This window comes from Ictidomys tridecemlineatus, chromosome 9 (assembly GCF_052094955.1).
Source record: "Ictidomys tridecemlineatus isolate mIctTri1 chromosome 9, mIctTri1.hap1, whole genome shotgun sequence".
In the NCBI taxonomy this organism is placed as follows: Eukaryota; Metazoa; Chordata; class Mammalia; order Rodentia; family Sciuridae; genus Ictidomys; species Ictidomys tridecemlineatus.
The window spans coordinates 45,791,503-45,817,399 of record NC_135485.1 but is presented as its reverse complement, the minus strand read 5'-3'; the positions used below and the strand labels follow the sequence as shown (position 1 = coordinate 45,817,399).

Below are 25,897 nucleotides of genomic sequence, written 5' to 3'. Positions count from 1 at the left end.
AGAAAATCACGTATTGAATTGTCCTTTACTGCTTGATTGGTTTATATTTTCCACAACTTGGGACTGGTAGGGACTAGGAAAGTCCAATTAAAAATCCCACTGAAATTCTATAATACAGCATCATATTTTTTAAACCAATCATCCCTAAATTAAAAAAACTATCAAAAGTGAAAGTTAAAAAAAAATTCATTAGATGATGAAAAGTTTGAACTGACTCCACCTGGTAGAAAAACCTGATCTGTATTGACATAAGGTTGTCCATAGTCATTACTCTACTTGCTCTTACTTTTCTTGCATTTTATTTTTTTTTCCTGTTAAAATTTTGCTCTTTGATTACAGAGTACTACCTAGCCAGAACTATGAGTAATGGTCAATGTGTTTAATTTGGGGCAACTGCATAATGTCCACTGGAGATGTCATGTAATATGCACTATATGTACCATATTGCCTTTCCAAAGTCTGAAACATTTTAAATTCCAAAATACATCTGGACTTAAAGGTTTCAGATAAAAAAAATTGTAGAACTATATTTTATTCAGTTGTAGGGCTAATATTTTACTTCCAAAATTGAGTAACTTTGTATTTTTGTAAACAATGATACCGATAATTTTATCTAAAGTAATATAAATATTAGAAATCAAGATATCATGATATCATGAAACTAAAAATAAAAAGAAAGAATTATTCTAGGATGCATTTCTAATTAAGTTGTACCATTTTTAAATAAAATCCTTCTGAATTTTAAAGATTTAAAAGTTTATATAAAAACAAAACTGGAAGGAATTGTCTGGTATTATCCTACTTTTCCAATTCTTGCCCATTCTTAATTCAAATTATCAAATTATCTTAAAGAAAAAGAATACAAAAAAATCTGTGGTCACCTTTGTAGCCATCACTCTTTATCTATAAAAATCGAAGGGATTATGATGAATTGGACTTCTGAGTAGCAATACATGATATAAACTCTTGCAAATGCTTGTTTTCTTTTCCTACTGATTCTGATGAACTATTTTATAATATACAAGCAGACTATAATGACTGTCTAATTGCTTGAGTTATATAGGGTCAAATAAGTACATGCTTTCCCCCAAATTAACCTATGTAAATTAAACATAGTTAGTATAGGGATAGTGAAAGTTTTATTTCTTGACCTGGGAAACACATAGTTAATTAGGAGTTCTCACCATAATTATCAAGGTCGCTGGTCCTATAAAACTCCAAATGAAGTAGGTGTCAAGTCGGAGCCAACATCTGCAATGAAACACAAGGGAGAGAGGCATTCAAGGACTGGGCATGGGACATACATCAAGAGAGAATAAGTGACAGAGAAGAATGTGAGCTGCAAAGCATTCCACTGGGAGACAGGAAATATTACATTGCTTGTTCATTTAAATGCTGAATTATGTGCCCAATTTCTGACAGCACTATTGATGGAGTAAGATAATTACTCCTGGAGGAAGCAGAAAAAAATGGCAGTGGGCCTTTTTGCTAAGGCCTTTTGTGTCTGTCATAGAAACCTCAAAAAAAAAAAAAAAAAGGAAGAAAAAAAGAAAAGAAAAAAAGGAAAGAAAAAGCCATACATATAGCCATTAAGACAAGTAGCTTTAAACTATCCTTTTCTCTCCAATTACGGAGCTACATAACCTGTCTATCAGCTGTCAGGCAAAGTGACATTTTCCTGTCAAGAAGATCTGAGGAAATTCAGTACAAAAAAGAAATAAATTTGGTTTCAGAAGATTGAAGTTTAATTAGGTTGGGCAGTCAACCTTTGAAAGTTCTCTAGTCTTAAAAAGCGCATTGTTACTGCCCATACTTCTGGGGTTGCAAATGATCCTTAGCATCCCATGAAGTTGATTCATGGTCTAAAAGTAAATTATTAATCACTTAATTTCAGCCACATTTAATACTCCTCCAATTCTTAAAGCCTCTGGGAAATTACATTTCATTCTTCAGGATGACAGGAAGACAAAGTGGAAGTGACTAGTTATAAGAAAGATTAATGTAAAATTTGAACAAATTACATTTGATGTTAAAAATAATATCTTAAATTATTTGCCATTTTGCTATATTGAGGAATAATTAAAAAGAAAACATCTCCAGTAATACATATTCAAGAGTGTTTTGCTATGTGGTCTAAACCTTCAAATCCTAAGGACTTCAATATTCCTGTGATTATATAAATGTTACTCAAACCTAAGCAATAATAGAATACCAGAAAAGGTATTAAGAGAGGAATCTATAAATACCTATTCATAAATTAATTGATAAGCTGTTATCTATTTATGATGAAATGTTATAAAACAGTTTTAAAAAAGAAGTGATCTACATGTCAACACAGTGAATTTTAAAAGTTGAGTAAGCAGTTGAGGATGTAGCTCAGTGGTAGAATGCTTGTTTAGCATGTGCTAGGATCTGGGTTCAATCCTTAACAACATCAAAAAAAGAAAAAAAAAAGTTGAGTGAAAAAAAAAGGTAAGGTGAAGAATCTATACCATATACATATTAAATACACAGATAAACACACACGTATATATGTGCATATATAGACCATATCATACATACACACTATACATATGAATACTACCCACTAATATTTTATAATTTTGATAGATACATACGTTGCAATAGTTTATTGGAAAGAAAAAAAATCAAAGTCATGTTAGTTGTCATTGCTTAATGAGAGTAGAAAGGATTAGAAGTAGATCAAATTGGCATTATCATAGGGATTACTCTACTGCTAATTGTAAGTATATATGCCAAACAAACATTTTAAAATCTGAATTATGGGGTCAGTGGTCTTTATTCCAGTTATATGTTTTTCACTTTTCTATAACTCTTAAATTTTTATAGAAAAAATTAAAAGCCAGGTTTTAAGCCAAAATAAGGAAGGGGAGGGGACTCATGAAAAGTCAATTTCAAAACAACATCTTGCCTTCCTCTATTAAGTTAAATACATGTAAACTAATTTCAAGAGATGTAAAATTGGCATTCCAATAAGAGACTACCAATTCATAGGTTTTACATGAATAATTTGTTTCATTCTAAATAAACATAATAATTGTGCTTAAGAAAATGCATTTAGTGAAGCAATAAATACATGAGTTATTAAGCATTCATTTGTTTAAAGAATCAGTATCCTTTTATTGTGGTAGCGTCCAAAAAAGTTGGTCATAGAAAACAGAAGTGTGGTGCTGCCTACAGGCAGAAACAAATTGGATGACTTAAAGTGGAAATATGATCATTATCTTCATTCTACCATATACTACTAAGGATATATTACATTATACCACTCTATCAAAAGGGTATGTGTATGTGTTTGAGTGATATAATATCTCTAATGGAGAATAGGCAGAACTTCATGGATGTCTCTGGGTTCTCAAAAAAAAAAGTAGGGACATTTTCTCAAATTAGACTACATACACATACCCACACATACACACACAGCACAACAATGTTGCTGAAATTATAGCAACATGATACAATACTAATAATACACTTAAGAATAAATGCTAATAGGCTAGCCCTTGTCTGTTAGTCAAACAAGTTTTGGAAAGGAAACATGAGAAATGAAGCATATTTTTAGTAAATTCTTTCTATAGAAAAATATGTTTCAAGATCTGAAAAGTGTTATTTCACAGGTTAAGGACTTATACAAATAACTTTAATTAAAATATTAGTGACTTCAGAATTCAAAAATTTCAAAATTATCCAAATTATGTTTATATAAAATAATATCATTAAATTGTGGCCATACAAATCTTTGTTTGAAAACAACCTCAGCTTAGCAAATGCTCTATTTGAAAATGTGTTTTCAGCATAATGATATCCCCTAAATGTGAAAGTGAAATTAGAAATTATTTTATTCTTTAAGAAAATTCTTCAATATCTATTTGGTATAATACATTTAAATTCCCTTCAGAATTGAATAGTGAGAGAGGCAATATGAAATACTTAAAATATACTAAGTAAATCAGCCCTCCATGAGGGCTGTCTGGGCTTTACTATCTCCTGGAAGACTGTGTGGCAAGAATGCATTTTCTAATTTGATTGCCATATGGCCACACCTGCTGTTGTTTTTGGCTCCATGCTAGCTTCCTCAAAGCTTTGTCTATTTTCTCTCTTTCCCATTTACCTACCTTAATAATTTGCATGATTCCTGCCCCAGTTCATTGTGCAATATTGAAACAATTCCATCTCATAATATTCTATCAATCTGGCCACTAAGTATCATTTGAACACAATTCAACATGTGGTTACTGGTTAAGAGAAGACCATGTCAGATTATTAGACAAAACTAGAGAAACATTTTATCACACTAAAAAAAAAGTAAATCAGCTTACAAATGACCAAGTATTCCTGTTATTGAAAAATAATGTGGTTTATCTGAAACATCTTCCAAATAACATTGAACTTGTGAAGTTAGTAATTTTGATAGGTCACTCTTGTTTGATTTTTAAAATATACCTCAATTTCTCTTTTAAACATAAAATCTAATCAGAATACATGGGATCTATACATCTTATTTTTTTTAAAAGTGTTATAACAAAAGATATGCCCTAGGGTTGAAAAACTAAATGCATTCTGACCACACAACATCTTTATTTGAATACTAAAATCTTTTCAATGTCAAGTATATATTAGAATTCAAAGGAGAACTTGTCATATAACACAGACCTTGACTTGTCTTTTGTTTCATTCATACAATTCACATATATGTCATTTAAATTATTTCTACAGTATTTTTTTTCAAATACTAAAAGCAACATAATGTTATTTGTAAAATGCAGACTTACTGAATCAATAAGTTTCTTGATCTCAACAGCCTAAAGAAGTAGTGCTAAGCCATAAGGGCAGATTGCTATTCTTTTCTGCAATTGTTCTATTCCCAAATGTAAGAAGCATCAATAAGTTAATCATAAATGTGTTACCAATATCATTCTCCCATTTAAAAAGTCAATTACATATCCAATAAATACCTCTTCATTGATTACTCAGAAAGAGACAAACAAATTAAGATAATTTCTCAAAACAGGATAAACTATCTTCTTAGAATAGGACAACAGAAAAAAATACTTCTAAAGTTTATTCTCTTCTATCTCCTAACCCAGTCATCATTTTATTTGCATTAGTCATTTTAAAAGGCATGATTCTGTATTTAAAAAATTATAAGGCCAACTACCTGACATATACAAGTGTCACCTAAAACATATGTTTTACAATGTTTTTTGGATACCAATAATACTACCAGAGTGTAGGTTCTTATTCAAAGTCAGAAATGTAGTGCCATTAAGATGCTTTGGGACACTGTGTTTTGTTGTTAGTTTAATTCATTCTGGTCAAAGCAGATGTCTGACTATCAACCAAAGTTTTCTGAAATAATGTAAATTAACAGTGGTGTTTGCTTTACTTTCTACATGATGATAAACCACAGATTAAACTATCCATGGTGAGTCTTAAATATAACTAATAAACAATCTTTGGCTGCTATTAGACCATGAAATTTACAAGGCCTAATTATATCAAGCTGTTTATGAGAGTTTGTAAGCTATATAATCTCCTTTTCCCTGTAACATGTGCAGATATTTGTGCTTTATCTCTATCTGTCTACCTGACAAGTTTGGGAGAGTAAAGGAAGGAGGAAAGAGAAACAAGGTGAGAAAGAAAGAAGGGGAAAACAGATTGATATATACATACTTCAAGAATAATGAATCTATTTCTAACCTTAGTGAATAGTGCCTTAAGAATTTTTTAATATAATTTTTATCACAGTACTCTTATGCATTTAATTGCAAAATAATTTGTGACCATACACATTGCATGAATTTAAAAAAAATGTTGAGGACATACAGAAATGAAATTTGGTCAGTGTTAGTCAAGGCTAGGATTTAAATTCAGCCATAACTTTTAGATCTTCAAACTAAAAACTAGCTCTCACATATCAAATATAGGTTGTATTTTCTTTATATTCTCAACATATTATATTTTTAAAGGGAGTTTCTGTATTTCTCCAACAAAACACATCTTACATTCTTATGAGGGACTGCAAAGGTAAGAACAACACTACTATTTGATATACTCTGTTAATATTAAATGTTAGTGTATTTCCAATGAACCCTCTTGCATAAGTTAATAGAAAGTGTTATAAAAATTGCAATTATTGTTCAAAAAGTGGATGCTTTTAAATATAACTTATTTTATAATTAAAAATAATGTTGCCAATCATAAATTTATACTTCTTCATTTTTTAAAAATAATAGAATCAGTGATAATAATAACTGCAATTTAATATATGGTTTTATAAGCTAGATACTTTACTTACATACATACTTCCATACACACACACACACACACACACACACACATGCACATACAAATACATAAGTATATGTGGATACAAAGATTTATATACTCACACCTACACTGTTAAACATTACAATTTTCTTGTAAGGTAATTATAATAACCCCCTATTTACAGATTAGGAAACTTAAACTCGGGGAAACTAAGGTGACTTAAATGGAGATATATGTACTTGAGCCTGAATTTTATTTTAGCCTATCTGATTCCAAAATCCTAATGGCAACTGGATGTTTCTCTAAGAAAATAAAAAGCCAAATAAAGCTGTAGTTTTTTTGTTGTGGTTGTTTTGTTTTTTTATGTGATGCTGGGGATTGAACCCACAATCTTGTATATGTGAGACAATCTCTCTACCAACTGAGCTATGACCCTAGCCCAAAGCTATAGTTTTAATGATAAAAATAAATTCCCAATGAATTCATGAGAAATTAATGTGCTTTGCATAATGCACAGGTTATTGAAATATGTCTTAACAAAAATATCCAAAAATTTTTCTAAATGTAAATATAGATTAATAAAAACATTTCCCATTTTGGTAGTGAAAATTTAATATTATTAAACATCTTTACTGTAATATAATTTATATACATAAATCACTCATTTGAAGTATACAATGTAATTATTTTTAATATATTTGAGTTGGAAAGCTATCAGAATAAACTTATTTTACATTTTTATTGCACCTGTGAAACTCTGAAAATATCAAGTCATTCCCTTCGTCTACATAGCTCTTGCCAGGCACAGCATCCCAATCCTTTTCCCACTATATAGCTAAGAGTGCATTCCCTGTATTTAAAGATTTGCTTATTCTGAACATTTAATATAAATGGGAACCCTCAATATGTTGTCTGTTGTGATTGACTTTTTTCATTTAACATAATATTTTTAAAGTTTATCCATTTTTACCATGTATTACTACTTTACTTTTATTGTCAAATAATATTCCATTGTATAGATATGTCCCTTTTCATTTATCTTGTCATCAATTGATGGATATTGGGTGTTTCTACTTTTGGGCTAACATAAATAAAATCGCTTTGAGCACTGGTAGGTATTGAAATGTGGACATATATATTAATTTTTATTGGGTAAATATTTATGGAGTGGAATTGCTGGGCTAAATGGCTGCTGTTAAACATAACATTCTGAAAATCTATAAAACTACATTCATTCTCCAGTAGCAAGGTGACCATTTAATATTGCCACAAACAATGTGACAGTTATGATTCCTTCACATCCTCATTATTTGTTAATATTTTTTAATATAGCCATACTAGAGGATAAAGTCATTATATATTATAAAGTTATCGTTGGGTATGTAATGTAAGCTGTGGAAGTTTTGATACTTCTTTGGTTCTAATAAGAACTGACGACCAACATTTGACTTTAGATACAACATTTCGTTGTACTTTAAAAATAACAGAAAAGTAGTCCTGTTGATGTCTAATACAATTCTAGTATGGATAATTCCTTTATAGAAAAACTTATATTCAACTCCCAGAATTCTTACATATGGTGATAATTTTATGACCATTGATAGGATTCCTGGGTGATAAAATGATGACCTAAATAAATCCACTTTATAGTATACATAAACAGAAAACATGCTCTTGGGTTTTAATAAAATAATTTATAATTACACATATGTGCTGTCCATATACATATTAGATGATTAACTTATTATGTCTTTGAAAAATTCATTTTCATTATCTGTATTATTTCTTACTGGCCAAACTATAATCAAACACACATAGTGATAATATATCCAGTAAGTAAATATCATACAGAAAGGTTCATGTCAAATATATACGAATGTTTTACAATATTAAACAATAGTTGCTTAGAAAAATACTCCAAAGTATTACTTTTGAGTAGGGTTAAGTGGCTATATATTGTGAACAAGTGTATAAAATAAATCTGTGCATATATCTTGTAGATACTATTAAGTTTAATGTTTCTTGTCTACTCCCTATCTTGAATAAGTATTTTTTAAATCAAAAATAATTTTTCTACTCAAATACTTACAGTGGTAAGATGAAGAAGTGAAAATAAAGATATCTGAGACTTATAACTAATAAAAACTACCTCTTTTAGAACTTCTCTTAGCTAATAAGTTGGGAGCCACATGCAAGATATAGTAGATGATTTACAACAATTTCAGATCATACAATCTGATTTAAGTTCTTTTTAAGAGTTTGGCTATTCTTTTACTACTAAAAATTTTTTGGTTGATTATAATTTTTTAACTTATTCTACACTTTTAGAACCATCTCACCAATTTTCTACTTCAGATTTTCTCTTTCAGCCAATTTTCTGGGGCTGAGAGAGAAAATACTCTCCTTGCTCATATTATTTCAATACTCTTCTTGCTTATATTAATTCCTTATCCTTTCTTCCAAACCACTCATCTACTGCTTTTTCAATTGCATACACGAGATTGGGAGGAAGGTGCTATAAAATCTTGATATGATTTTACTCTTTAAGTAAAAAATTACTGTTCAAAGTATTTGCATTTTTGGTAATATTGAAATAACTAAAATTTAAATGAACTGATTAGTTTAAGATGATAATACCAAAGTATTTAGCACCAAATTTCTAAAACAATCCAGTTTGAAATATTGTTATGTCAATGCCAATCTTTGCTATAATTATCTTCTGATAGTATCCTATTGAATGGCTTCACTGAATATTCCAATGAATAAAAGTATGAGAGATCAAGAGAATAAATGGAAACAGAGAAAAATGAAAATAAATGCCCATTATTAACAGTGCAATTTAGATTTAGCAGAGTACTATTTTAAAAAAAATATTTAGTTCTTCAAATGGATTTTTTAAAATGTTAGATTATTGTGTCCAAATATTATTCTAAGTAGATCTTTGTGAATATATGTCAGTCAGATAAAAAGATTTCATTAAACAAACATCAGAAAATAATGATTCTTTACAAGCATTGCAAATTGATGGCCAAATAAACAAAATCTCAAATACTTTGTGTGTGAGTATGTGTTTTGTATATAATAATAAATTCAATAGCCCTAATAACATTTCATAGAAAAACTCATCATGAACAAAATATAAGTTACCTCTATCTTTATCAAAATAGCATTTATTTAACCTCCAAAAAACATTTTATCTCTAACTGTATCTCCTTCCATTGATATTATTATCTACTTTTTAGAAATGCAAGCAATTATTATCCTTGTTAAAGATTTCAGACACATGAAACTTCAGTGTCAGTATAATAAAAGAATTAAACACAGGGGAGAAAAAGGAGAAATGTCTATTATGTGGATGATTATAATATTTATTAAATGGTTTTATTATAGAAGTACTCTAAGTGGGTGAGATCAAGCAGTAAAAATTTAAGAATCATGCTAATCTCAAAAATTAGTGTAAAAGACTTCCAAGACAAAAAATTTACTATATTGAACTTTATAAAAATTTATGGAAAATAGCTAATAATATTTCTCTAATGTCTGGCTCATGTCAGTTTATACTAGATTTTTTTAAAAATTCAATAAAGCATGAGAAAGGTAGCACTAGCAAATAAACTCAAACAAACTTGAAACAGCAGTTAATGTGAATGAGGAGTCATGTGGTGAGTAGGACCTGGGAGAGACCATACATGTTAAAATGATAGCAATAAATAGCAGTAACAGAAAGTAGAATATCAAAGACAGATATGATAATAAAAAGCAAGATATATATTTTGATATGCAAAAATGCTGCATGTTGTGTAAAAATTCATTGCTTATTTATTTACTTTTTTAAGAATATGTGATTAAGCCATGAGGGGAATAGGTTAAATTCATTTCAACTTCTCAGGTAAACACCATGGACTAAATAACGGTTCTCTGAATCCCTGCTTCTTCAATGAGCAAAATATCACTGTGTAGATGTTGGGTTGCATAAACTACAAAAACTAGAGGTAAACATTTTTCCATGTATTTTAAATGCCTTTCCGTAGACAATTTATTTAAAATGTACAACTGAGGTATTAAAACACTTCATGTCTGCCTGTGATAGAATTTTAATGAAAATTCCCCTATTCTCTTCTTGCTTTCATCTATTTTTCCCTTTTCTCAATATCTGTTTTGCTTTGTGGAGGGGTTGGAAATAATGATAATTGTAAAACTGAACTATTAGGGCTTGCTTAAATCAGTGACTGGGAAATAAATTAGCTTCTATTCCCACAAAATAATAATATCCAGTAAGTGAGACCTTCCAGTTATGGTGCAGGAAATTAAAGCCATGATGGCTAAAGCTTTAACAAAGTCACAAGAGACTGTATATTATTGATTCCAAGAAAGACAGATTTCTACTATCCAGAAATATGACATCTGTCTCAAAATGAATGATTAAAAACACCCAGGCAAACAAGTTGAATCAGCTCAGTAACAGGAATATATGCAAATAACTAAAAAGAAAATAAAATCAATACTAAACAAAAACAAAAGCAAATCAGGACCTTCAAGAGAACGAAATTGAACTGTTTAAAACAAATATTTGAAATAATATAATGTGAATTTCTTAGAGGGAGAATTCATTAATCAAAATGTAAAATCCTGAGGTCCAGGAAGAATAACTGCTTATGTGGGTTTGTTATCAGGTTAATAGAAATATAAAATTAATGGTGATGAATACACAACAATAGGTACATAACAAAAACAATCAAAGTATATGCATTAAAGAAGTTTTACAGTATGTGAATTATGTCAATAAACAAATTCTTTGTTTTAATCTATGATGAGTCTAATGGCTGTCACCTATGATATCTTTAGAGACAACCTCAGATTTTTTCATATCTTAGTTTATTTTCACAACTATTTCTGAGATCCACAGAATAAACTGAGTTTTAACTAAAATTCACAAAGCCAGATTAAAAAATACTTGTTATTAATTGCATTCAGACAAATGGTGTTATATAGCCTGTTGCTGTACTCAGGGGGGAAAAAAAGACCTCAACAAAATTTAGATGGTCTTCTTTTAATTGTATCAGTGTCTATACACCAACACATATGGTATTTTTATTATGTTCCCCCAAATTCTGGCATCCTCTCCTTGGTGCTTCCTCTTTATGGATCCTCATTTCTGGGAAGTAAGCTGCTTTATTGCCATCATGTTCAGGCTGCTGAATATTGGTAGAAAGACATGAAATTTGGCTTAACTTCTGTACAAATTGATGTTATCTAACCTCATCTGAGCCTTCAATGCTGCTTGGAAATCTTTTTATTAAAGTCTAATTGACTCCTGAACACATTTTTCCATAGTGCTCACTTTACAGCTTTTCAAATCTGTCTTTTCAATGTGACCTCACCTATTCACTCAATAAAAATCCTCACTGTCTACTTGATGGAAACTTTTCTCTGCTTCAAAATTCACCTTATCATTTGTAGGGAGTACTTCATTTGAAATAAACCTGTCTTTCATTATCACTTGTCTGAAACTATCTTAGCTGTGTAACCATGGCAAGGCAATTAATTTATGAGGTCCTTGATTTTCTAATCTGTAAAATTAATACCATGTACTTGGTGAGTTTTATTCATTTGTTTTTGAATTTTTTTTGGCAGTGCTGGAGATTTGACTCAAGGCATTGCACATGCTAGGCAAGCACTCTTATCACTGAACTACATCCCAGCCCTTTGTTAAGAAAGGGTCTTGTTAAATTGCTGAGACTGACCTTGAAAGAGTGACCCTCCTGCCTCAGCCTTCCAGGTGCTGGGACTATAGACATGCAGCACCAAACCCTCCTACTTGGTGAATTTTAAAGCCACGTTCAATATTAAATAAAAGTCTTTCTAATCTTGTGCTTAGTATTTTGTACTTCCCCCAAGACCTTTCCCTTTCATTCAGCCTATACATACTGAATACAAATAAGGCACAAGGCATTTTTTTCTCTGTTAATCTCCTATCAATTTGATTCTTCTCACCTTAAACATGCTTAAGACTTCATCTTCTAAAATCCTTCTTCATTATTGTAATTGCACAAGCTAACGGTTTCACTACTTTTCAATCAAATTACTGCAGGATATGGATAATACTTGAAGACTTTGCTTTCTTATGACTAACGTATCTTTTTATACCTTCAATTTGGCTTCTGTTTCTGGCACTTTCTCAAAACAGCTGTTGCAAAGGTCAAATGATTTTTTTTTTTTTGATGCTCATCCTACTCGAACTATCCCTGACATAAATCATCACTGGTTTTGAACCACCATCTTGAAACTTTGTTTTCACTTTCCTTGACCCTCAAAGTCCGGTTCTATTTCTGGGGTGCTGCTTTTCTCCTCTCTTTCTTTACTTTTCTGTTCCTTTCCTGGTCTATGTCCCAAACATGGATATCCATCAGTGATCTCTTTTGATCTTTATTTTTCTTCTACTTAAAGCCTCACTCATCCTTGGATCTTAATAGTTTATGTGGAATACAAAAACTTTTTAACTGAACTCTTTCAGTAGCTGGACATCTCTATTTGTTGGTCTCACTAACCTAAAGTTATATTGAAATTAAAATTCATCACTACACTCCAAAACCCACATAAGAGGAAGAAAAAAAGAGGGGGAGGGGGAACGCAACCTGTTCTATCTCTTAGAATTCTTCCATTAATGATATAAAAAGTTTTCTAGTGATCAGGAGTCACATGACAGGGAAAAAAATGTCACTTGTGTCAGGAACTGCTCTGTCCTCTGAAAACCCACAGCTTTTCATATACTTAGCTCTTTATTGTACAAATATCTCAAGTCTCTGAAAAACAACAAAATTATCATTCTTACCTGAGGTTATGATCTAGAAAACAGATGCTGTTTTAAAACAGCATCAAAATTAGTCTCAAGCCATTTTTCCCACCTCACAACAAAAATGTAATCATACATTGAATTATATCTGTTCGCTTTTCCAGATCCTTCCTTTAATTCTGTGAGTTAATACAAAGACCGAGAGAATACAATGAAAGCTCATTTCAAGTAGATTTAAAGAGAAGGAGAAAAGAGAGAGAGAAAGCCATCCACTCACACTTTGTCTGTCCCATAACTCCTGTAATCCACAGCCGCAGACACAGCCACAATGAGCGCGGGCATCCCGTAGCCCACCAAGTAGAAGTACTTCCTCCGTGAATGCTCACTCTCGAAAACCTCCACCAGCATGATGTAGAGCTGCACGCCCTCCAAGAACATCCAGGTGAAGGCAGCCAGGAAGAAGAAATGTAAGAGGGCAGCGAAAACGGCACAGGCGATCTGGGAAGATGAGCAGAGTCAGTCAAATATCTGCCACGTGAGTGTGGGTCAATGGCGAAAAACTGAGGTGAGTGTTTATCAACATTGCCATAGTAAGGTAGACCTGCAGAAGTCATCCAGAGAAGATCTTTAAAATACAAGTGTAAAACCCGAATTAAATATGGTTTAATCTTTGAAATCTGTACTTAATACCAATTATGGCTTAGGGATGGCAACATAGCATCAGAATAAGGACAAATTACAACATTTAGGAAAAAATTCTAGTAAGAGCCTCTGGATAATTACCACTAAGCTTAGTCTAAAGATTTTAAATAGATTTCAGGAGTTTTTTTTTTCCTGGTTAGTCATGTGTGAACTAATATAGTAAATTGTTTCTTTGTTGTTGTCCTTTGAGGCTAGCAATTTAACCCAGGGCCTCACGTGTGCAAGGCAAGAGCTCTACCATTGAGCTAGATCCCCAGCTCTACGTTATTTAATTGTAAAGAAGGGAGAAACATTAAAACCAAGGGGAATAAATTTTATTAAAATTAAACAATATAATTAATGATAATCTTTTATGATGAGATTACTAATTATTAGTAATTGCTTCTTTATTGATTCCCTGCCTTGTTTCTTTCCTGGTATTTAATTTTGTCAATGTACTATGTATCACTCTAAACAAGATTAGTCAAATGAAGCAACAGTTCTTATTTATTTATTTATTTATTTGTTTGTTTATCTTTCTATTTATTTATTTATATTAGCACACACATGACTAGGACCAGGAGAAAAAAAATAATCCTGGAAGCTATTTTTAAAATATTTATTTATTTATTGGTACCAGGGATTGAAGCAAGGGTTGTTCTACTATTAAGCTACATCATCAGTCTTTTTCTTATTTTTTTAATTCTTGAGACAGGGTCTCAGTAAGTTGCCTGGGTTGACTTTGAACTTGTGATCTTCCTGCTTTAGCCTCTTGAGTAGCTGGGATTAGAGCCATGTGTTACTTCATCTGGCATTTATATATAAGGTACTGTAAATTTCTGCTGACCATCTATTAATTTTCTGTTCTCATTTCAGCTCCTGAAATTCTCACTGCTTTGAGTTCTTGCTTTTTACATAAAGTGTTGACTAAATTCTATAACTCCTATTAGCAAACATCAGCACCTTATAGAAATTTTTAAGAATAAGATTAATTTATTGATAAGTCTGGTCCTAAAGAAATGTGACAAGCAGGCATGGTGGTATACACCTTTAATTAATCCCAGTGACTTAGAGGCTGAAGTAGGAGGATCACATGATCAAGGCCAGCCTGGGCAATTAGAGAGACTCCATTTCAAAATAAAACATAAAAAGGACTGGAGATATGATCAGTGGTTTTGTGCCCCTTGGTTAATCCCCAGTACCAAAACAAACAAACAAACAAAAAAACCAGGGATGGGGATAGAAAAATGTGACAAAGGGTAGGTCACTGTCACTGGGATAGAAAGATGACATGAAGGACATGTGAAAGAGAGAGAAATCAGGTCTCAAGCTTTAGATAGATGTAGAAGAGGATACCTAATCAGCAATAAAAGGAAAGATAAGTTTGGTTGAGCTTCACTATATCCAGGTTTTTTCATATCAATCATTATTTTTTAATGCTTATTTTTTACTTATAGGTGGACACATATCTTTATTTTATTTCATTTTTTATATGGTGCTGAGGATCCAACCCAGGGCCTCACACGTGCTAGGCATGCACTCTACCTCTGAGACACAATCCCAGCCCCTCAATCACTATTCTTTATGTGACTCATGAAAAACCACATTTGTGCAGTAGACAATATTTAGTGAAGCTCATCATACCATATGTAATGTCAGGAAGCAAAAATAAAAATAATATTTCTAAATGAAAAGAAATCAAATAGTATTTAAATTGCAGGTTAACAAAAGAATAACATAATCTCTTCTTGAAAAATAACACAATTTTTCATTTATTGCCTTTTAGAGTTAGAACTTCAGCTATTAATTTTTGTTATTGTAGGGCTTTACTTTTTGGGGAAAGGAATGTATACTTTGATTGCTTATTCATATATATACATTTAGGGACAAAATTGCCACATAAGTATATGATAACCAATTACAAATATATTCACCATAATTGTACCTTTTCAGTCATTAATCATGAATGTGTAATCACAGATATGGATCCAGCTGCATTTGTCCTATAAAGTACACCATGCATAAGGCACATACTAAAGAACAGTATTAAGTGAATGAATTATTTATTATACTCAAAAGTCTTTCTTTTCCATTGCAGTTTTAATCATGAAAACAAACTAGTACCATAATTATCAATCTTAAACAGAAAAGGCCTCAAAAAATTTTAAGTGGGCACAAAATCTATGTAATGTAAGATGTTGTCTATTGTTTATACATTTTGTTTGGTTTTACCAAAAACAGTTGGCTAGTTCCATTTGTTTTTTTCTTTCTTTGTTTCTTCCTTCTTTCCTTAGTAATGACTAAATGTAGGAAATATTCAAGAATGAAGCTGGCATTTAAAGAGGTGAACTGTATCCATCGAAATAAAAAGTACCAAACAAAATTTGGGAAAAGCATATATATTCTAAAAATAACCTATAGTTTGTACTCTTTGCCAAAATGTGTCAATTAGAAAAACTATTTTTGAGATGCAAAATGTAAGATAATATTAGCTATCTTTTCAAGATTATAAAGCTGAAAAAATAACAATTCTGTTTGAAAAGATATTTCTCCATTCTCCAAATGACCTTATTAAACATTCTCCAAGATTCAGCACTACAATTTTAAAAATTAAGAAAAAGATAATGAAGATATGTAGTTCTTCAGAAAGATGTTAATGAGAAAGGAAAGAAAAATTTGGAAGTAATGTAAATCTTATTCAGAATAGTATGGCCATTTCTGAAGATAGTTTATTAATTTCTCCCAGAACTAAACATATTCTTATGATATGATCCAGTAATTACACTCCTCGATATTTACCTAAAGTAGTTGGAAATATGGTTGTTCAAAAACCTGCATATGAGATGTTTATAGTATCTTTATTCATAATTATCCAAACATGGAAGCAACCAAGATGTCTGTCAATAGGTAAATGGATAAATAAAGTGGTACATTAGATATTTTGGACTGCTATTTAGTACTATGAAGAAATGAGCTATCTTGTCTCCAAAAGACATGGAGAAAACTTCAATGTATATTACTAAGTGAAAAAAAAAAATCTGAAAAAGCTACAAACTACATGATTCCAACTGGATAATATTTCAGCAAAGGCAAAACTATGGAGACAATACAAATAATTAGTGGTTGCCATGGCTTCAAAGGGAGGGAGGAATAACCACAGAAAGTACAGAGAATTTTCAAGTCAATGGAAATATTTAGTATGATATTTTAAGGGTAAATAAACAGATCTATGCGTTTGTCCAAACTCATAAAATATATAAACACCTACAGTGACTTCTAACAAATTATGAACTATGGACTTTCAATAATAATAATAATAATATGTCAATATGGGTTGGTGAACTGTCACAAATGTATCATTTGGGTGGAGGATATTGATAAAGGAGGAGACTATGCATATGTGAAAGCAAATGATCATTGGAAAATCTCTGTTTTACTGAAAAATCAAAACCTGCTCTAATAAAAAATAAGCAAAAAAATAAAAAATAAAAGATGTGCATCTCATTCACAATATTTACTAGTATTTTATGACAGTGGAACATGAAAAGTGAAAAACTTGAGTAACATCTGAAAAGTACTATCTATTAAATGAAAGAAAATATACTTTCAATCTTAATTATTTTCAGTATTGGCAATATGGAAAACTGGAAGTCAAATAATTCTTTACTAATGTCAATGGAGGTGGCTTACTGGTTGGTCAGTTCGGTTGATTCCAATGAGGAAGAGCAGCTCTGCTACAAAAAGGCTGATGCAGAGGTTCTTGTGGATTGTGTTACGGTCACTCTGGAGCCCGCGGAAAAAGCAAAATGTGAAGATGCAGATCAGGAGACAAACAAGAGACAGCAAAATTCCAACCCATGTAATCACATCCAAAAGAAGGTCATGGACTGCATCACTGTGCTGAAAACACAATAGGAAAAAAAAAAGTTGTAATCATCATAACCAATTATAAAGTTTCATATGTGCCTGGATTCAGGAAACATGATCTTAATAACCCACAAAATATCCTTTATCAATAAATAAAAATTTCTCTTTCACAAATAGAGCATTTCATCTTTCCTCTGAAGTGTGAATCACTTGCATCTTCACCAATGTCAATAGCATTTGCTGCTTTCTTAGCAAATGCATTTCAGGATAGTAATAGCTGACTCATATCCGTTTAATTTGGCCAAATATTTCAAGGAAAAACTTTGGTTTTCTAACTTATATTACTTTTAAAATTAATTTTCATACAGCTCCCTCTGGGGAATACTCTATTTAAAAAAAACAAGCTACACACTTAAGGAAATGGTGTCTCAATTCAATTTTGAATCACTTCAGGATTGTTTTTGTATGTGAAATATATAATTCTTATGTTCTATAAATTCTTTATCAGAATTTACAAGTTGAGTTCATAAAAGTATGCATTTTTATAAAAATCCCCAGTTAATTCTCATGAATAGTCACATATGTGTACCATTTATTTAGTGGGAAGATCTAAAAGAAGGAGGATATTCATTGGATTTATATTCATATTGAATGGCTTAAGGAGATCAGGAAATTTGATCCTTGAAGGGGTTTAAATGAATGAAACCTGTTATATGTAGATGGAAAGTAAGTATTCTGAATCACTATGCCTAATAACAGAATAAAGCAGATAATAGAGCTAAGAAACAAGAAAAAGTTCACAAATACACTTCTGTGCTTCATGACACTGCCATTTTGGGCTATGATAAGAAGGTCATGGACTGCCTCATTCCTTGGTCTGTCCATTATTACATTTTTTTATTTATCTTAAGATTCAAAAGTCTCTGTCCATTCTGTTTTATTTTGCCCCCATGCAAACTAAAAACCCATTCCTCAAGGTTTTAGAATTCAGGGTCTCCCACCATAGCCATGTGCCAAGGTGGTAGAGCAGAGTTGAGAAACTCTCTATTACAGTCCATTACTTTTATCTTCCTAGGTTTCCTGCAAAGCCCTAAATACCTAACTTCTATCAGTAGAGTACTAGATAAGTAAATAAAGTTAAAATGTGTAATTCTTAAGTAGAAAATTAGTATATTAGACTTATTGTTACAAACATGGATACTTCTCAAAAAACTAATATAAGGTTTACTTTTAAAAAATAGCAACCAGCAAAAGAATCTAAACAGGATGAGATCATTTATTTAAAAAACTTAAAAAGATACAAATCGATGACATTAATTTTTTATGAACATATGCAAAAGTATAAACATGTACTTAGAAAAAACTCTGAGTGGATAACAATAGATATGTTCCTAATGGATACATTTTTTCAACTGTGTAGATACACATTGATTTAGGATGGAAGTGACCAATTAATTATTGTCCACACCAACCGAGGTGAGTACTCCTGTTAAAATTACATAAATATCTAAGCCTTCTGTTTATTGTCTTTCACTTCAAACGTCAAAGATTATTTGGAATGTAGAAATTATCAGAAGTGAAATTCAGGCTGCAATCTGAATCTTAATACTTCTTATGCTGCTGGATATGACTTAACAGTAGTTATTGGATGAAAACTTCTAGAACTGTCAGTGAAACAGTTCTGAAATATTTCTGTATAACTCTAGAGTGTAAATCTCCAAAGAAACACAAATCATGAAAGAAAACCACATGAAACTGTGTTAACTGCTTTGTTCTCCAGGAGATACTTCTAGAGTAGGGCTGGGTCTCTGACAGCTTAAAATTACTTTTACTATTTGAGAACGGAGAGTGGTTATTGCTACTGGGTTCTCTGAACAGACAGCTATTTGCTTTCTTGTTTGATTCAAAGAAAAGACGCTGCAATTGAGGATCAAGCACCAATATGCAGCACAGCAGTCTCCAATAATGGAAAAAATATATATAGCAGGTTTAATACCTTCTCAAATGTATCCTAAAGACTTTAAATACCAAAGGAAAGGGAAAAGGAAGGGGGGCAGGTGTAGTGTAAGAGAGAGGATGAAACAGAAAAAAATAAAATAAATAAAAGCTCTCAAAAGCTTTCAGCAGTTGCAGTACTAAAATGTGTTACTTGGTGTCTTAGTAGGTCCTTCAGAAACCCCATGCAAAGTTATTGAGAGAAGAATACCAGATCTCAAAATGTCACAAACAAAAGTAAAAAAACATTCAAACACAGAAGAAAGGTGATGAATAATGGGATCTGATATAACTCAAAATGTAAATTTTATCAGTAAGATGAAAGGAAAAGAACAATGGACATTAACTGTTAATAAGAGATGAAAGTTTAAAGAGCCTTGTTTATAGTAGCCGTCTATTTATAATCATTAACTTCCAGGAGGCTAGTGCTTGAAAGCAAGCAAACAAACAAAAACAACAACAACAAAACTCCCTTCAAGAGATTGCCCAATTAAGTAAAACTCTTAGGAAAAGTTGTAACAATGTGTTAATGGAACGAGTATTCCTATTTCTGAAGTTCCCTGCTTGTGAGAACTATGTAATTCAATTCCTGTAAAATGGTTTATACACACTCTCATGCACCTACAGAACAAGGATCATATTCATCTTCTAGAAATATGCATGACACAGACATATGCTTTGTAAATATTTTCTTTTAACTAATTATATACCCTACTCCTTTCAGAACAAATTCCTGAGGGTTGAACTCTTGGTATAGCTTCAACATCCATCGAATCTCCACTTAGATATTTAATGTTATTAAATATTGTATGTCAAAAACTGACCTTATCCTGTCCTCTTTTCTCCTACAACCCTCTAATCTGCTTTTCCCTCTGATCCCCCCATGTCAGGAAACAGAAACTTCATTGTTTGAAGTATTCTGGACAAAAACTTAGGAGTCTTATTGATTTCTGTATTTCTTTCACACACAGAAAAACCTTTTAATTGGTTGAGAGATCTTATAGATTAGATTCTACCTTCTAAATCTGACAGTTGCTCATAACATAAACTGTACCAACTTCATTGAAACCACCTGATATTTTTATAGCTTCCTAATTAATTAATTTCTATTGTCATTGTTATCCAGTACATTCAGCAGAGCAGAGACATTCTTTTCAAATAAATGTTCAACAACATCACAAAGCCTTCAGTGTCTCCCACCTCAATGAGAATACCAACCAACCAACCAACCAACCAACCAACCAACCACTGGAAGTCTTTACAAAGACCCAGGCAGTCCTATGAGATTTCTACCCTTCTAGCATTGTTGTCTTGCTCTATCCTTCATAGACATTGCAGCCCAGAATCTTTGCATTTGATGTGGCCTTGGCTGGAGTAGTCTCCCAGTAAGCCATATTTGCTCTCCTTTCCTTCACAAATGCCACCTTGTCACAGAGGGCTTTGAGTTGCTCTATCTAAAATTATAAACACCTTTCCCCCATTCTCTCTTTATTGCTTTCCTTGCAATATTTTCTGCTCAGCACCTACCTGAACTCTATATTTTATTAATTTTTCTTTTTTAACTTTCTGTTTCCTGCTCCCCTGCTAGGAAGTAAGCTCCAAATAATTTTTTTTTTATCACCGATCAACCAGCTGTTAGAAAACCAGATGCTAGATTCACAATTAATGGGTTGATTGAGGATGTGAATCTTGAGTCTTTCTTTAATTCTCCTCCTTCCTCTTCCTCCTCCTCCTCCTTCTTCTCTTCCCCCTGCCCCCTTTGAACTAGGCAAAGCCAGAGGCACTTTACCACTGATCTACATCCTGAGTCCTTTTTATCTCTTGTTGTGAAACAAGATTTCATTAAGTTGCTTAGGGCTTTGCTAAATTGCTGAGGCTGGCCTTGAACTTGTGATCCTCCCAAGTTGCTGGGATTACAGGCATGTACCACTGTGCCCAGGATAATTATTTTTCTATTCTACAATGGATTTAGATTACAAATTGTAAGTTGTATCGTACTGCCCATTGTACAAACTTTGGAACTCTTTGGTTCCCCAATCACTTGTACTAAAATTTTGAGTGTCTTGTGGCACCTACTTGGGAGGCTGAGGCAGGAGGATTACTTTAGCACAGTTGTTCAAGGCCAGCCTGAGCAACACAGCAAGACTCAGTCTCAAAGGGGGAAACACACACACACACACACACACACGTATATGTATGTAAAATAAAATAAAATAAATGTTTGAATAAAAGATGAAGAAAATTAGAGCTGGAGAATGATACGTTGGTTGCATTTTAATGTCATAAGATATACTGAAATGTGAAGCCATCAAATCATTATAAAAATAGAGGTAAAAGTATAATTGTAAATAAGAGAATATCAGAGTAACTCTTGGGGGATTTTACCTTGTCCCCCGCATTGAGTAATTACTACCTTGAACATACTATAGAGAAGCTCCTCAACTTATGGTAGGATTACATCCCAGAGGCCTATCTTCAATGGAAAACATCGTAAACTGAAATGCATTTACAGAACATCATAGTTTAGTGACACAGTACTCTGTAGAGTGTGGGTTGTTCACCCTAGTGGTGATGTGGCTCCCTGGGAACTGTGGCTTCCTGCCACCACCCAACATTATGAAAATTAATCATACCACATATTACTAGCCTGGGAAGTGATCAAAATTCAAAATTCATAGGACAATTTCCAGTGAATAAGCACTGCTTTTGCACCATCTTAAAGTTGAAAAAAATCATTAAATAGAGCCATAATCATAAATTCTGCACTGTCTATCATTTACTTTTTGAGTATCAGAAGCCTCAACCACTTAGGTTGTTGTGTTAACTTCAGGTTAACTTCAGCTTGTTGTGTTAAAGTAAGAAAGCTAGTATTTCTATTTCTAATTAGAATACAGTCTGTATTTTTATATTCAAAACCAAATTTCATTTACATAATCAAAATTCTATAATCATAATGTTAGTAATATTTTAACTAAGGACACCAAACATCATTCAAAAGTAGTTTATATTATTAATATTTGTGCATCTGATATATTAAGGCCACAAAATGCCCACAGAATCTGCAGATGACATATTTTAAGTTTAGAATTTGAATTTCCCTTTCATTACTGTTTATGACTTTTAAATAATAATGTAGGAAGGGACACACTTTAGTACAGCTAATATACATGCATCCTTAACTTATAAATAAAAAAAGATAAGTAACAAAGACTTTCATTTAAAATTTATTTTCTAGGATTTTACCTTAAACCAGTACAACTTATTGCAAAAAATGCTTAGGAAACACAATAAATAAAAATAAGTAAACAACAACAACAAAAAAATAAAGTCATGAAAAATAAGCTTCCTAAGAGAAGATGGGGAGTTTTGACAGAAAACCTTGGAGGAAAATGGTAGAATAATTCATCCAAAGGGTTTTAGAATTTCAATGCTTCTACCCTCTCAAAATGAAACTTGCATGAAATGATATTTACTTTTCAGATTTTTATGAAGTTTCTGTTCCTATTTGAAATGCCAAATGTTTTGTAAGATCTACAGGAAGTTTTTGATTTTTCTTTTATTTTTATCTCAACCAATCTGTTTTGTCTTGTCACTGAGGATTGCTCATGGGGTACTCAAATACCACAAAAAGAAGAGAGATGGGGAAAGATGGTTTAAATAATCATCCCTCATAAAAGCCACTCCATCCGTGCAAAATTCAAATACGCCAGTACATACACATATTTAAGGAAACTAAGGCCAAGTTCATAAAATAGGTAATTGTGACTTTTCATGATTTATATAACTCAATCTAAGTACAGAAAGACTGCATGAGGGAATTATGAAATTTCTAACTTCATCAAAAAAAATGAGTTGGCAAATAGGATAGAGAAATAGCTTTTTCTTTTCCTTTTCACGTTAAGTGTTTCTACATAAGACATGAACTCTACTCATTAACTTTGAATCCCTCTAAGATAATTGTTTTTCTTTTATAAAAAACAATTTTAAGAGAATTGCATTTTCCAAATACTGCTTAGGCAATCATAATAATTATGAACTATAGGCCAGTAATTAATTATTAAGAAGCTGTTTTACTTTCTGCATAACTTTCTGTATGATAATGCATTACTTGAATATTGTTTGTTAAAGCACAAAAAATATGACTTTTAAACCACCTCTTTAAGTGTATCGTGAACTGATTATTTTTAGTACAGCCAATATGAGGATTTTTATGCAAACGTGAACATTTGCTTTATTACTAATGTATCACATAAGCATAAAACATTGATTTGAACTGTTTCACTGAAGCCAGGAGGATTCCGTAAAGCCTATTTTCTAATAAATGTGGCATGAACTCTGTGAAATAAATTCCTGCCATTTTTCTAAATATTGGGAAGGAGATTGCCAGACAAAAAGGTCATCTCACAAGCTCCTGGGAAAGTAAAGGTATCAATGGTGTGAAGAAATTAAAATTTCCTTTGCAGAACAAGACGAAAAGTCTCAGTTGAGAAACACATTAAGAAGGACAATACAATTCTGTTTTTCATTTTTTAAATAGTTAATTAATTAAAACAATTAATCATTACTAAAAAAAAGAATAGTAGCAAGTAAGAACTCAAAAGTTTCCTACTCCCCAACTGTCCTTTGGATTCAATAGAACTTACTCAGCAAAATCTCTTTAGTTACAGAGGTATAATATAGCCCACTCTAATGTATTTGTGATTTTTTTTTCTGTGAATTAGAAAGAAAATGCTTTTCACCACATTGGTGAACTGTATCCACAACTTTTAAAACAATAGAAACAGAAAAGGAAATAATAAAAACATGAGAATTAAGTATTTCACAGTAGCTCAAAATTAAATTCAGGTACAAGTAAAAAAAGGATTAAATATGATTATATATGAATAATTGGAGATCAAGTGGAAATTTTTAAAGAAAATAAAACTATCAAGCAATAGTGGAAAAGATTTTAGAAATATCTAGGGTATGATAAAAACATTAAATAAAGGTAGGAAGATGGAAAATTTCATTCTTCGCATTTCTGAGTTGAATAAAATTATTAATAATAGTTAACATATAACTTTTAAAATGTCAGATTTTATCAGAAGCTATTAAAACTGAATCACAGAGAATAAATAATTTACCAACATCATTCACTTATTATGCAGTGGAGTTATGATTAATGTGGAATAGCCAACCAACTGGGTTTGCTCAGTAACAGTCCTACTTGCAACACTAAATTTTTGCATTCTGATAAAACCTTCTTCAAATCAAGAAATGCCCTTGATATCAAAGAGAAGTACAGAAGGATGAAAAATACAAAATCCATACAACAGTCTAAAAAATCATCTGAACACCATTTTTAGTGAATGGATGCTGTGTTGGTTTGCATGATTTGTGGTTCATAATGTACTGGATCATGCATTGTTACATTATTTTTGGTGAAATAAATATGCAAATTAAATGTATTGTGATAAGGAGCTCCTCTTTGACTTTTCCTGTGAATAAACTGTTGGATTTTGTATCAAAATTGGATTATTTTAGTTTTATATTATGACTATTGTGACTGTGTTTCCTAATAATTCAATGATGAAAATGAGTGATGATGTTATTAAAGCTCACAGGACAATACTAAAAAAAGAAGTACTAAACAACTGCAGTGCCACCATTATGTAAAATTAAAACACACTGATAAAAAGATATAGACACAAGAAACTAGAAAAGACAGAAACCCAAATCTGAAACACAGAAGAAATCTGAGCATACTGGAAAATATGCACAATGAATTTTGGAGGAGGTTTGGGATAGATGATATGAACGTACATATGGAAACTGAATCTCTCAAGTCTGGTATGACAGGTAAGTTTTTGTATGTTTGTTTTTAAAAAATTACCTCCCTGCAGAAGACACCAATTCTCTGTTGAAAATAGTGGTCTTTGAAATAGCTGGATTTACCATAAGAATAGCATGCATTATTGTCTAGGTCCCTTGATTGTTCTATGCCCCTGAATATAGCTGCTTTTCCTGATTTGGTTGCAACCAAAATGCCCTGAGGCTTAAAAAAAAGTGGGGAATATGATAACCAATGTATAGAGCTGATTGTGTCAGCTCTTATCCTTTCTACAGTATATCAAATGATGTTTTGAATCATGGAAAAAAAAATGTGTTTCCTCTAGTTCTTAGGCACTTTTGAAGCTACAAAAGAATTAGCATCTTCTACAAATATGAAGCTTTTACTAATCTAAAGATTTTACTACTCTATCTCCATATCTAACCATGTAAAATGTAAAT

At 31.7% G+C, this 25,897-nt stretch overlaps 1 protein-coding gene across 28 annotated transcripts in view; it reads right to left on the bottom strand.

The window, feature by feature from the left end:
• The window catches only part of Adgrl3 (adhesion G protein-coupled receptor L3), a 773,708-nt gene that overhangs the window by 93,432 nt on the left and 654,379 nt on the right, over positions 1–25,897 (bottom strand). For all 28 annotated transcript variants that reach the window (XM_021730674.3, XM_040292372.2, XM_078021326.1 and 25 more), the window contains 3 exons: positions 17,456–17,665; positions 13,362–13,582; positions 1,185–1,251 (listed from right to left, as the gene is read on the bottom strand). In XM_021730674.3, coding sequence (XP_021586349.1) covers positions 1,185–1,251; positions 13,362–13,582; positions 17,456–17,665 — 498 coding nt within the window. The remainder of the gene's footprint in view (positions 1–1,184; positions 1,252–13,361; positions 13,583–17,455; positions 17,666–25,897) is intronic.